The sequence below is a fragment of the Diabrotica virgifera genome, chromosome 2, assembly GCF_917563875.1.
Source record: "Diabrotica virgifera virgifera chromosome 2, PGI_DIABVI_V3a".
Taxonomy (NCBI): domain Eukaryota; kingdom Metazoa; phylum Arthropoda; class Insecta; order Coleoptera; family Chrysomelidae; genus Diabrotica; species Diabrotica virgifera.
The window spans coordinates 256,619,572-256,634,442 of record NC_065444.1 but is presented as its reverse complement, the minus strand read 5'-3'; the positions used below and the strand labels follow the sequence as shown (position 1 = coordinate 256,634,442).

At 32.3% G+C, this 14,871-nt stretch overlaps 1 protein-coding gene across 1 annotated transcript in view; it reads left to right on the top strand.

Moving 5' to 3' along the window:
* The window catches only part of LOC114336012 (glycosyltransferase 25 family member), a 75,179-nt gene extending 60,587 nt beyond the window's left edge, over window positions 1-14,592 (top strand). The window contains exons 8-9 of the mRNA XM_050643156.1: window positions 9,202-9,406; window positions 11,657-14,592. Of these exons, the coding sequence (XP_050499113.1) occupies window positions 9,202-9,406; window positions 11,657-11,821 (370 nt within the window). The 3' untranslated portion in view covers window positions 11,822-14,592. The remainder of the gene's footprint in view (window positions 1-9,201; window positions 9,407-11,656) is intronic.
* The last annotated feature ends 279 nt before the right edge of the window (window positions 14,593-14,871 follow it).

Below are 14,871 nucleotides of genomic sequence, written 5' to 3'. Positions count from 1 at the left end.
CCATCCTTGGATTATAAGCTTTCTTTTGACACCTCATTTTTCATTCTACCTGGTATAATGACGGAGGAGTTATATTCGCGGTCGGACGGACCGACGTCTCACCTTTAGTACCATACTTCGATTATAAGCTTTCATTTGACATCTCATTTGTCATTCTACCTGGTATAATGAGGGAGGAGCTATATTCGGGGTCGGACTGACCGACGCGACGGACAGACAGCCTAAGTCAAATTTCTCACCTTAGTACCATCTTTGGTTATAAGCTTTCATTTGACACCTCATTTGTCATTCTACCTGGTATAATGACGGAGGAGTTATATTCGCGGTCGGACGGACCGACAGCCTAAGTCAAATGTCTCACCTTTAGTACCATCCTTGGATTATAAGCTTCTATTTGACACCTCATTTGTCATTCTACCTGGTATAATGACGGAGGAGCTATATTCGCGGTCGGTCGGACCGACGGACAGACAGCCTAAGTCAAATTTCTCACCTTTAGTACCATCCTTGGATTATAAGCTTTCATTTGACACCTCATTTGTCATTCTACCTGGTATAATGACGGAGGAGTTATATTTGCGGTCGGACAGACCGAAGGACAGAAAGTTTAAGTCAAATATCTCACCTTTAGTACCATCCTTGGATTATACGCTTTCATTTGACACCTCATTTGTCATTCTACCTGGTATAATGACGTAAGAGTTATATTCGCGGTCGGACAGACCGACGGACAGATAGTTTAGGTCAAATTTCTCACCTTTAGTACCATCCTTGGATTATAAGCTTTCACATTTTTTCAAAATTGGGTGAAAACAACTTGATGCCAGAATGATTTGTTGATGAAAATAATATATACATTCTCAAATTGCCTATTTTTCGTTGTGGATAATATTGTATTCAACAGTGATGCCAAATTTCTGATGCCAAAATGATTGATAATGAAAGTGGGATATACGTTTTCATGTATATAGCGGCAGCGACAAAACGGTAAAACACTGAACTAAATGTATATAATATTTTCACTGTGCCATCATTTTGAACTCAAACATTTTATGGAATAAACTTATATAAGTCAGTAAGGAATAAACAAAGAAAGCTGATATATTAAAGTAACATCAAGGAATCAAATCTCTAACTACAGAGTTGATTAGACTTCTGCTAACAAGTACAGGAAAAAAGTTATTAAGGTAGTGTAAAGTGGCATCGATATACAGATGCCACTTTGCAAGACGATGCCAAATTGATGGTAAATGCATAATGTATCGATGCCAAATTGATAGTAGGATTTATATATATATATATATATATATATATATATATATATATATATATATATATATATATATGATTATTAATATGTAGTGACTGTTAATAATACAAAATGAATAATTTTGGGGAATGCAGTCAATGTGTTTTGGGCTGATTAAAAGAGAAACACTTTGAACTTTTGTCGAGCTTTCGGACAATTTATTTCCTTTATCAAGACAATCTAAAAATACAAATGTTTAAATTTAGATGAAAACTAGAAAAATAACAACTTACTGCTCGTGGTTTACAAAATAACTAACATACTTATTAAAAACATAAAAATTCTTTCTAAAAAATATAAATTGTAAACGTAAATTAATTTTGAAATATGTCAAAAGGACATTAATCAAATGTAGTTAGACTACTTTAATAACTCGATAGATTGGGAAAGAAGTTAGCTAACAGTGTATAAAATAATGATATAAAGATATAAGCAAATTTGAAGTTATAATTATTAGTAAAAAAAAAAAAACTGATAGTAATGTAAAACAAGTTGATTTAGAATGTTATAAATATTTTTCTTTTGATACTATTTAGTGAAATTTTAAAAATTAATAAGATCAAATTGTTTATAAAATGCATAAATTAGTAATATCAGATCTCAAAATAAAAGTCAAAGTTAGTAAATTACAGTCAAAGTTAGTTAGTCAAAGCCAAAATGTTATTATAAATAATGCTTAGATTATTGATATCAGATCTCTTATTAATACAATTTGATTTTTTTATCCAAACCATTTCTTTAAATTCTCTTTTACGTAAATTTACTTCTCTTTCCAAAATTGTTGCTTCTTGAAAAATGAAAACATGATCCTCATTAATAACATGCTCTGCCAATGCACAAGAAGGGATATTTCTCTTGATATCACTTTTATGAGACGTTAGTCTAAGAGATAGGTTACGTGAAGTTTGTCCGATGTAACATTTACCACAAGTACTACAAGGTATGGAGTAAATAACATTAGAACTCTCCATAATTTTTAGCGGAGTCTTAGTTCTGGTATAAAGACTGTTCAAAGTTTTGACATTTTTAGTAGCAATTTTAATGTTTTTGTTTTGTTTAAATAACTTAATTAATTTTGGTGTTAAAGATGGTAGATATGGTAAAGAAAAATAAGATAAGGTAGGTATACTTTCTATCTCTGTTCCTTGTTCATTGATATCTGCCTGCAGTGTTCTATTATAATTAGTGCTAAAAATTAATTTATTTAATAAACCCCTAGGATATCCATTTTCTAGTAAAATTTCTCTTAATTTTGTGAGGTCACTATTAATAAAATCCCTATGTGATAGTTTACATATTCTGTTTTTTAGACCTAAGATCAAGTTAATTTTCATTTTATAAGGATGATGTGAAAGGTAATGAATGTAGCGATTACTACAAAGAGGTTTTCTGTACCATTGAGCTCTGAGGATATTATTAGAATCTCTGTTAATCAGCAAATCTAAGAAAGGTAAGCAATTGTTTACCTCTCTTTCGTAAGTAAATTGGATATTTTCATTCCAATTATTAAAAATAGACAATGTATACTCAATTTTTTCCGATGGTAAAGCCAAAATTAAATCATCTACAAACCTCTTTATAAAAGGGATTGGAAAATTAATTTTACTTCTTACATCACTAATTAGGTCATCCAAAACAAAATTACTAACTATCGGGGAAATTTTTGAACCCATCGGTGTCCCATGGACTTGTTTGTAAATAAAATCTTCAAAAATCAAAATATTTGAGTTAAATATGAATTCCAAAACACTTTTAAACGTTTGTAAATTAAGTTTACAATTTTTTGATATTAAATTCCAATGTTTCTCAACACTTACTAGTACCATATGTAATGGTAAGTCTGGCAATTTAAAATTATTAATGTAGTTGCTAAAGTCAAAAGAATCTTGTATAATCCAAATGGATATGAACTCATTAGTTTTGATGTAACATCTTTGTTTACTAACTTACCATTACATATGGTACTAGTAAGTGTTGAGAAACATTGGAATTTAATATCAAAAAATTGTAAACTTAATTTACAAACGTTTAAAAGTGTTTTGGAATTCATATTTAACTCAAATATTTTGATTTTTGAAGATTTTATTTACAAACAAGTCCATGGGACACCGATGGGTTCAAAAATTTCCCCGATAGTTAGTAATTTTGTTTTGGATGACCTAATTAGTGATGTAAGAAGTAAAATTAATTTTCCAATCCCTTTTATAAAGAGGTTTGTAGATGATTTAATTTTGGCTTTACCATCGGAAAAAATTGAGTATACATTGTCTATTTTTAATAATTGGAATGAAAATATCCAATTTACTTACGAAAGAGAGGTAAACAATTGCTTACCTTTCTTAGATTTGCTGATTAACAGAGATTCTAATAATATCCTCAGAGCTCAATGGTACAGAAAACCTCTTTGTAGTAATCGCTACATTCATTACCTTTCACATCATCCTTATAAAATGAAAATTAACTTGATCTTAGGTCTAAAAAACAGAATATGTAAACTATCACATAGGGATTTTATTAATAGTGACCTCACAAAATTAAGAGAAATTTTACTAGAAAATGGATATCCTAGGGGTTTATTAAATAAATTAATTTTTAGCACTAATTATAATAGAACACTGCAGGCAGATATCAATGAACAAGGAACAGAGATAGAAAGTATACCTACCTTATCTTATTTTTCTTTACCATATCTACCATCTTTAACACCAAAATTAATTAAGTTATTTAAACAAAACAAAAACATTAAAATTGCTACTAAAAATGTCAAAACTTTGAACAGTCTTTATACCAGAACTAAGACTCCGCTAAAAATTATGGAGAGTTCTAATGTTATTTACTCCATACCTTGTAGTACTTGTGGTAAATGTTACATCGGACAAACTTCACGTAACCTATCTCTTAGACTAACGTCTCATAAAAGTGATATCAAGAGAAATATCCCTTCTTGTGCATTGGCAGAGCATGTTATTAATGAGGATCATGTTTTCATTTTTCAAGAAGCAACAATTTTGGAAAGAGAAGTAAATTTACGTAAAAGAGAATTTAAAGAAATGGTTTGGATAAAAAAATCAAATTGTATTAATAAGAGATCTGATATCAATAATCTAAGCATTATTTATAATAACATTTTGGCTTTGACTAACTAACTTTGACTGTAATTTACTAACTTTGACTTTTATTTTGAGATCTGATATTACTAATTTATGCATTTTATAAACAATTTGATCTTATTAATTTTTAAAATTTCACTAAATAGTATCAAAAGAAAAATATTTATAACATTCTAAATCAACTTGTTTTACATTACTATCAGTTTTTTTTTTTTACTAATAATTATAACTTCAAATTTGCTTATATCTTTATATCATTATTTTATACACTGTTAGCTAACTTCTTTCCCAATCTATCGAGTTATTAAAGTAGTCTAACTACATTTGATTAATGTCCTTTTGACATATTTCAAAATTAATTTACGTTTACAATTTATATTTTTTAGAAAGAATTTTTATGTTTTTAATAAGTATGTTAGTTATTTTGTAAACCACGAGCAGTAAGTTGTTATTTTTCTAGTTTTCATCTAAATTTAAACATTTGTATTTTTAGATTGTCTTGATAAAGGAAATAAATTGTCCGAAAGCTCGACAAAAGTTCAAAGTGTTTCTCTTTTAATCAGCCCAAAACACATTGACTGCATTCCCCAAAATTATTCATTTTGTATTATTAACAGTCACTACATATTAATAATCATATATATATATATATATATATATATATATATATATATATATATATATATATATATATATATATATATATATATATATATATATAAATCCTACTATCAATTTGGCATCGATACATTATGCATTTACCATCAATTTGGCATCGTCTTGCAAAGTGGCATCTGTATATCGATGCCACTTTACACTACCTTAATAACTTTTTTCCTGTACTTGTTAGCAGAAGTCTAATCAACTCTGTAGTTAGAGATTTGATTCCTTGATGTTACTTTAATATATCAGCTTTCTTTGTTTATTCCTTACTGACTTATATAAGTTTATTCCATAAAATGTTTGAGTTCAAAATGATGGCACAGTGAAAATATTATATACATTTAGTTCAGTGTTTTACCGTTTTGTCGCTGCCGCTATATACATGAAAACGTATATCCCACTTTCATTATCAATCATTTTGGCATCAGAAATTTGGCATCACTGTTGAATACAATATTATCCACAACGAAAAATAGGCAATTTGAGAATGTATATATTATTTTCATCAACAAATCATTCTGGCATCAAGTTGTTTTCACCCAATTTTGAAAAAATGTGAAAGCTTATAATCCAAGGATGGTACTAAAGGTGAGAAATTTGACCTAAACTATCTGTCCGTCGGTCTGTCCGACCGCGAATATAACTCTTACGTCATTATACCAGGTAGAATGACAAATGAGGTGTCAAATGAAAGCGTATAATCCAAGGATGGTACTAAAGGTGAGATATTTGACTTAAACTTTCTGTCCTTCGGTCTGTCCGACCGCAAATATAACTCCTCCGTCATTATACCAGGTAGAATGACAAATGAGGTGTCAAATGAAAGCTTATAATCCAAGGATGGTACTAAAGGTGAGAAATTTGACTTAGGCTGTCTGTCCGTCGGTCCGACCGACCGCGAATATAGCTCCTCCGTCATTATACCAGGTAGAATGACAAATGAGGTGTCAAATAGAAGCTTATAATCCAAGGATGGTACTAAAGGTGAGACATTTGACTTAGGCTGTCGGTCCGTCCGACCGCGAATATAACTCCTCCGTCATTATACCAGGTAGAATGACAAATGAGGTGTCAAATGAAAGCTTATAACCAAAGATGGTACTAAGGTGAGAAATTTGACTTAGGCTGTCTGTCCGTCGCGTCGGTCAGTCCGACCCCGAATATAGCTCCTCCCTCATTATACCAGGTAGAATGACAAATGAGATAAATCACGTAACCTATCTCTTAGACTAACGTCTCATAAAAGTGATATCAAGAGAAATATCCCTTCTTGTGCATTGGCAGAGCATGTTATTAATGAGGATCATGTTTTCATTTTTCAAGAAGCAACAATTTTGGAAAGAGAAGTAAATTTACGTAAAAGAGAATTTAAAGAAATGGTTTGGATAAAAAAATCAAATTGTATTAATAAGAGATCTGATATCAATAATCTAAGCATTATTTATAATAACATTTTGGCTTTGACTAACTAACTTTGACTGTAATTTACTAACTTTGACTTTAATTTTGAGATCTGATATTACTAATTTATGCATTTTATAAACAATTTGATCTTATTAATTTTTAAAATTTCACTAAATAGTATCAAAAGAAAAATATTTATAACATTCTAAATCAACTTGTTTTACATTACTATCAGTTTTTTTTTTTACTAATAATTATAACTTCAAATTTGCTTATATCTTTATATCATTATTTTATACACTGTTAGCTAACTTCTTTCCCAATCTATCGAGTTATTAAAGTAGTCTAACTACATTTGATTAATGTCCTTTTGACATATTTCAAAATTAATTTACGTTTACAATTTATATTTTTTAGAAAGAATTTTTATGTTTTTAATAAGTATGTTAGTTATTTTGTAAACCACGAGCAGTAAGTTGTTATTTTTCTAGTTTTCATCTAAATTTAAACATTTGTATTTTTAGATTGTCTTGATAAAGGAAATAAATTGTCCGAAAGCTCGACAAAAGTTCAAAGTGTTTCTCTTTTAATCAGCCCAAAACACATTGACTGCATTCCCCAAAATTATTCATTTTATATATATATATATATATATATATATATATATATATATATATATATATATATATATATATATATATATATATATATATATATCAATCGGTTTTAAAACGTCTTGCGACGTTGTCCGATGCCTAATTTCCATGACACTCTATCATATCATTGGCCCTCTCTAAGATCTCTTGCTCTCATCGCCTTCGTTACTCCCTCTCTCCAAGATTTCTTGGGTCTTCCTCTCTTTCTGCGGTTTGGTGGTATCCATTGCATAATTATTTTAGGAAGTCTTGAGTTATCCATCCTCTGGACGTGTCCGTACCATATCAGCTGTTTTCTTTCTATATCTGTTGTTAGAGAGCCGTCAACCCCCATTCGCTGTCTTATCTCATCATTACGTATTCTCTCTCTGCGTGATCTCTAAACTCCTACTGATCTTCTAAAAGCGTCCATTTCTACTGCCTCCAGTTTTCTTCTGTTGTTTTCGGTTATCCGCCAAGTTTCTGCTCCGTACAATAGACTGCTTTTAATAAGAGATTCGTAGATATTGTGTTTTCTTCTTTTTCCTATTTCATGATTCCACAGTACGCTGTTTAGACAACCTATTGTTTTTCTGGATTGTGTTATTCTTCTCTTTATTTCTTCATCATCTTTCCCCGTTATGTCAAAAACGATTCCTAGATATGTGGAATGGTCGCAGGGCATGATGATTTCATTATTTTCTAATGTGATGTTCGATAGTTCGGTACCTATTGGCAGGTATTTTGTTTTTTCTGTATTAATTTCTAGTCTGTAGTTTATAGTTGTACTGACTTTTTAAATAATTTTTATATATCTATTTTTGTACTTATTAATATAAAAAAAAGAGTGTGTGTACTTTGTTCACACATAAGAAGTTATATTTCTATTATTATGATTTCAATGAAACAAATATATTTTAATCATTTTAATTGTATTTTTATTTAAAAATTAAACTATTTTAATACCTAAAATAATACAAAAAATTATGCCATTTGCCATAAAATGCAATTTTGTATGAACCAGAGCCTCCCCGCAATTGCTTTTCTCTTGAGGAATCCTAGAAAATCTAAAAAACATAAATTTTCTACACAATTGTGTAATTTTAGTAGAAGTATAACTTTTTACATGCGTACAACGTACACACACATTCTTTTTTAAAAGTATTACCATCATCAGTGATACCTGAAAGTGAGTAATTCCATTTTAATTTAAAACCAAATGGGTGAAACTAAAAAATATATGGTAGCGCTATTTACATGCAATAAGCCACTTAAATTAGGTAATATAAAAGCCTTTTTGGTCACATATGAAAAGTTGACAATTTACAAGTCAGACAATGTGGACGAATAAAATTATTTGTATCTAGACACTAGGAGGTATTCCCCTAGCCTTCTTCTTCTCTAAGTACCGTGCCCAAATTTTAGGCGTGTGTAGCTTCCATTACAATTTGCCGATATCGTTCTCGATCTTATGCGGCATGTAATAGTTGATCTGCTGATAAGCCAGTCTATTGACGAAGTTTTCGGAGCCATGAATATTATTTCTTCCTACTAATTCCTCTTTTCCGTCGATATTTTCGTTGAGTGTTAACTGCAGCATCCTGTATCTGCTACCTCTCATTATATGCCCGAGATATTCAAGTTTTCTTTTTTTATCATCTTGATTAAGTTACCTTTGCCTTGATCTACCCTGTTTAAGACTTCTCTGTTTGAAATGCGTTGAACCCAAGATATTCTGAGCATTCTACGATGTGATCCATCTCAAAGGCTTCCATTGTTCATCATATTAACCTTCATGATCGAGGTTTCACATCCACATAGTAATACAGAATACACATAACATTTTAGGAACTTGATTTCTAGTTGTAAATTCAGCTGAGAGTTGCTCATAATAGATGTAAGATTCATAAATGCTCCTCTTGCAATTTCTATACGAGTTTTAAAATCTCCTAGCCATTGCTGATTTTTATTTTTCTTGTTTGTTTCTTTTATATTTATATTAATATAAGTTTTGACAATGTTTACGGGCTTTTTGGTTGAACTATTTTAAGAGCAAGAGTTACATTTAAATAATTTTTAGTTATTTTGGAAGAAAGCGACTTCAAGAAAACGATGAACCATGGGTAGACGGTAGCAACTTTCTAGTACATGCCGGTTATTCATACTGGACGTTAGGATATGCACTCAGTTTTAGAGGTGCTAAGAAACTTCTTGAGGGTGATCCGTTAACACGGCTGGTACCAGTTGATGAATATTTACCTATTTTATTTGACAAACACCCACAGGTAAGTTGATTAAATTTAAAATATTGAATAAAATACTGAAAATGCTTACTTCCTTACTCCGTGTCGTTACACCCCTTCGTGGGTTTTAGCCGACTTGACAATAAGCCTCCATTCCTCTCTGTTCTTAGTAATCTCCATCTAGTTGTCTAAAGCCCATATCTTTAAAGTCTCCTGCTATTATATCGCCACCGGAGTCGAGGTCGTCCACGTGGTCTTCTTTCAATTGGGACTTCTTCCCATACCAACCTTACTATTCCTGATATTTCTGATATATGGAACAGAAACTCTTCGCTATAGGGAATGTTATCTTTGAAAAACATTTTGATGTAGATTACAACACTAAATCTTTTTTAGTTTCAGATTAAAGCACTGATTTCGTTGGGATCAATGAATTCAGAAACTGTTTCTAGATAATTACATTGTCTCGTGTGTATTCATAACATAATAGTAAATTGTAGAGTATAGTCATCGTTCAATCTTCGCCGCTCCACTGCTGGACATAGATCTCCCTCATAATTTTCCATCTATTTAGATCTTGTGCCTCTTGCATCTACTTCCTATGACAACGTTTTAGATCATCAGTCCAACGTGTTGGTGGACGACATCTGCTTCGGTAGGCATCATCTCTTGGTCTTCCTTCCAGTATCCGCTTTGTCCATCTGTTATCTGTCATTCAACATCTGTTCCATTTCAGTGTTGCTATTCTCTCTACTATATCAGCCACTCCTGATATTTGTCGTAGCTGGATCTTGCATGGTAATGAAAAGGCCTAATATAGCACGCTCCATCGCCCTTTGTGATACACGGATCTTTTACACTGTTCTCCTTGTGTAAGTTTCTTTTACAATGTTTCCGCTTCGTAAGTCAACACTGGCAAAACACACTGATTAAACGTTTTTCGTTTATAGCATATTGGTATGTCAGACGATTTGAAAATATGATTCAGCTGCCCAAGTCAGTATTATGCGACGGAGAAGCTTAACGGTTTGTTTATCTTTTAGTGTGGAAATCTCATGACTAGGTATTTATAAGCCATTACCTGGTCTATGGATCTTGTTCCTACGCATATATCTTCGCTGACTACAATTGGTCATCATCTGGGTTTTAGATATATTATGTTCAATTTCCCTTCTAGGGAGGAAATGTAGATCTGATTTAAAAGTTCTTTGGTCTCATCTATCCTATCTGCTATTAGCACAATATCCTATGCAAACCTCAGATGGCTAAGCTTTTCTCCGGTTATGTTTATGCCCTTGTCGGTCAGTTTTGCCATTTTACATAATACAGTAAAACCTGTCAATAACGGTCACTAAAAATGACAGAACTATTGGCCGATATAAAAAGGTGGCCGCTAATACCAGGTTTTGTAGTCCACAAATTTTGGTTTGGGGAATTTTAAAACTGGCCGGCTAGTTCAGGTGGCCGGTTTTGACAGGTGGCCGTTAACACAGGTTTTACTGTATATTACAAAAGCGTAATGAACAGTTTCGGTGATATGGTGCTCCTGACGTACTCCACTTTGTATCAGGAATTTCTGGGTTTTACGATCACCCACTCTAACACTGGCTGTTTTGTTTTGGTATAATATGTGTTTAATTATATTTATACACCGATAGTCAATTCGGTATTCTGTCAAGGCTTCCAACACTTTTTTGTTGAAATTATGGTGTCAAAGGCCTTTATATAGTCCACAAATATTAAAGCTAGTGGTTTATTATATTTAGTACATTTTTCTGTAAGATTTTTTATTAAAAATAGGTGATCGTTTGTTTCGTAGCCTTTTCTAAAACCCGCCTGTTCTATGGGCAGATAAAATTCCAATTTATTTTCTAATCGTTTCGTAATTATTTTTGTAAATTGTTTATAAATATAGGAAAGCAGAAATTATGGGCCTGTAATTTCTGAGGTCGGTAGTAGGATCACCTTTTTTATGAAGTAGGATAATTTTTGCGTTATGCCACTGAGTTGGTGTTATTGCTTCCTGCAGACATCTAGTGAATAGGTACTTTGGCAAGGACCTGTCATAATTATTTTCCAGTCACTCTCAAGACATCTGCCACTATTTCGTCGCCTCCGGGGGACTTATTGTTTTTCATTTCTTGCTCTAACCTTCGAACTTCATTTGAAGTTACGTCCGGTAAAATTTCAGATCCCTGATTGATTATCTTTGGTAATGATCCACTCCAGATACACAGCTGTTCTTTGTATAGTAGTAGTAGAGTATAGTAATTGTTTTTTTTTATTTTTCAGGATTCCTGGAAAGGATATTACCCAAAACGAGACCTAGTAGCTTTTTCAGCTGCACCACTTCTGATATATCCTACGCACTATACTGGCGAAAAGGGGTACATCAGTGACACTGAGGACTCAGTAGTAATACCCGAGCTAGCCACGAACAATAGAGAAGATCTTTGAACATAAAGTAGAGAAATATATATATGCTGCTGATTACTAATACTGGAGTTAGTTTTTGTTTGATATTTTTATAGAAAATTACAAAATATTTATAAAAAAAGTACCTATAAGAGTAAGTATATTCGTGCATTAGGGATTATCAAAATTGACATATATAATTATTTTTTTTTGTTCTTATTTAAGAACAAAGCAATTTAATTAATAGTGCAGCTAATCATTTTTTACCCAATTAGTAGGTATTAACTATTTTTTGAGGTTCATTATTGTCATCTCTTTTGTTTCCCTTTTATGTTCATCTCAATCGTCCGGTGACTATTTTTTGCTTCAATGTCTTGTTTTCGACCCTTAAACTTACATCACACACTTGACAATACCTCGTTGAGTCATTGATGTGTTTTGAGAGTAATGTCTATCTTCAAAAATAAGAAAATAATGTGTTCTTTCAATGTATGTACTTAGTAAAAAACATCGATTCTAAAAAGGCAACCAAAACTGGAACGAAAATTAAAACGAAGTTAAACTTGGGATAGGGTAAATGTTCCATAATTTTCTACTATCGATTACTCAGTTTTGTCATTGCTAAAACATTTTTCCATTCTAGGCTTATTAGAAGTCCCGAATTTTCATCCTCGGTTGATATTCTTAGTCTATCATCATCTTGCTTACTTCGAATTTTGCATTGCATAATTAGTTCTTTTTCTTTCCTCTTCTTCTTTTATATAGGTAGTACTGCCTGTTTTTCTTCAACGGTGCCTTTCATTCTGCCTCTAAGTTGTCATTCCGTCTTTTCCTTGGGCGTCCTATACTTCTCCTGCCTAACGGTTACTTGTCCCTGGCTATTCTTACTATCCTTGATTCAGACATCCTGCTTATGTGCTCATTACACTCTTCTTTTCTGTTCTTTACCCAGGTATTTATATTGTCTACCCCATATATGCGTCTGATTTCCAGCAATCCTTCTTAAGGTCTTCATTTCGTTGGTTTTCAGATGTCTTCGTGTTTTGCTTGTATCTGGTCTTTTTCGGCCGTGTAAGTCGTAACTGGCCTAATAACTGACTTATATATTCGGGCCTTTGTTTCCAATCTTAGGTGTTTGTTTTTCCAAATTGTATCATTTAGGCATCTGGCCGTTCTACTGGCTTTCATTATTTGGTCTTTTACCTCTTCTTCGATATTGTTGTCGGCTGATAGATTAATTCCCAGATATTTGAAAGTCATTACTTGTTGTTTAATTTGATTGTCTAACTCCAATTTGCATCTTATTGGTTCTTTGGCAATTAGTAGTGAACCTTATGTGAACCATAGTGAATGTACTTTGGCTTAGTGAACCCATAATAGTCTGTTATTATTCCATTGACTTTCATTTCTATTTTATTTCTTACATATATTATTTCTATCAGTTTTATGATATCCAGTGGTAATTTTTCTCATATAGTAGGTGTATCACATCTTTTAATTGGATTCTATCAAACGCTTTCTCTAGGTCTATGAAACAGAATAATTAGTTGTAATGAGTATTTTATCCTTTCCATCACATGTCCTAAGTACTCAAGTTTTCGTCTTTTGGTAGTTAATATTATGTCCGCTTCATTTTCTATCCTTCCATGGTTCTTCTGTTACACAAAAATTCAAACGCGGCCAACTTATTTGTATCCACTTGTTTTAGTGTCTACTCTTCCAAGCCGCAAAGAAGAGAAAGGAACACGTAACACCGCAGCATCCTTAGGTGTAGTTCTAACCTTATATCTCGACAACAAAGAAACGTTTTAACTTTAATGAATGATCATGCTCTTTCAATACATGGGGATAGGACGCAACCCTGTTGGACTCCTCTCTGTATTTTGATATCTCGGGTGTTCTGGTTGTCAACTCTTACTCTGGCAGTTCCACGCATTCGTGTCGGCGCATCTCTGGGCCACCACATCCAAGCCGAACAAAGCATCCCTTGTGGACATAATATGATTCCCAAAGTCAAACTGTTTGTCACTAATTTCATATTCAAGAGTTTCAAAAATTCTGTTGTGTATTATTTTCCAAAATGTTTTAAGCATCGCGCTACATAATTTGCTTACAACGACTGCATGAAGCTGATTACTCTCTGGAATGATTTATAATTTTACATGGCGTGTAGGTACTGATATGTGTCCCAACATAAGGGATAAAAAGCGCGAATAATGCTGCCATCTCTGTTTAAGGTTAGTTAAAAGAAAGAGATAATTATATTAAATCATTTTTGATTGCTTCCTGCGAAATATACTATTGTATATTCGGAGGAAAGACATATGTAGATTTAACTTCTCAGAATATAAAGATGGTGGAAAACCTTTCTGTCAGTTTTGATAATCCTTAGTGTTGTGCCATTGATGTAACCAAAAAGTGCCTTTCTATGCCATATAACTTGTGATTTTATAATATTTGTTTAGGCAATACGTAAAGTATCCTTAACAATAGTAACCTATACTTATTGTACGGTTATAGAGTATATTCCCATAGGTAAGCTGGTTAAGAGTAGATAACGATTTTTCATATGTAATTTAAAGTATTATCTGCATAAATGGCACAAAGAATATTTGCTACGAGAGGTATATGGTTCAAAATGCATACAGTATCACGACTAATAAGTTATGTTCACATACATGTAGAGTACTTACAGTTTTATTCCTTGATGACGTGTCACATCAGAGCTCTGATTGAATTCCATAATCCATTTGGTTCATTTGTAAGGCACTCACTAATACGCTAAATAAATCATCGTCGATAATACTGAGCAGATTGAATTATCTGAGCGGTATAAAACGATAGCAAAAAAAGCCGGTAAAATGCGGCCTTTTTACGAATAGCGGGAGCGTCGATAGATTAGAGATGATTCTCGTTAGGAAGCTTTTGACGATCTGCCCCGGCGAGGGGTTCAAATGCGAGTCTCAACAATAACCTGGAGTTTCCAGAAAGGTTACATAAATACTACTTGAATTTTAAGTAATCAGTAGTACAGGGGCGTAACTAATTATTTTAGTGAGCCGTGTATAATATATTTATTGTACATATTGCCG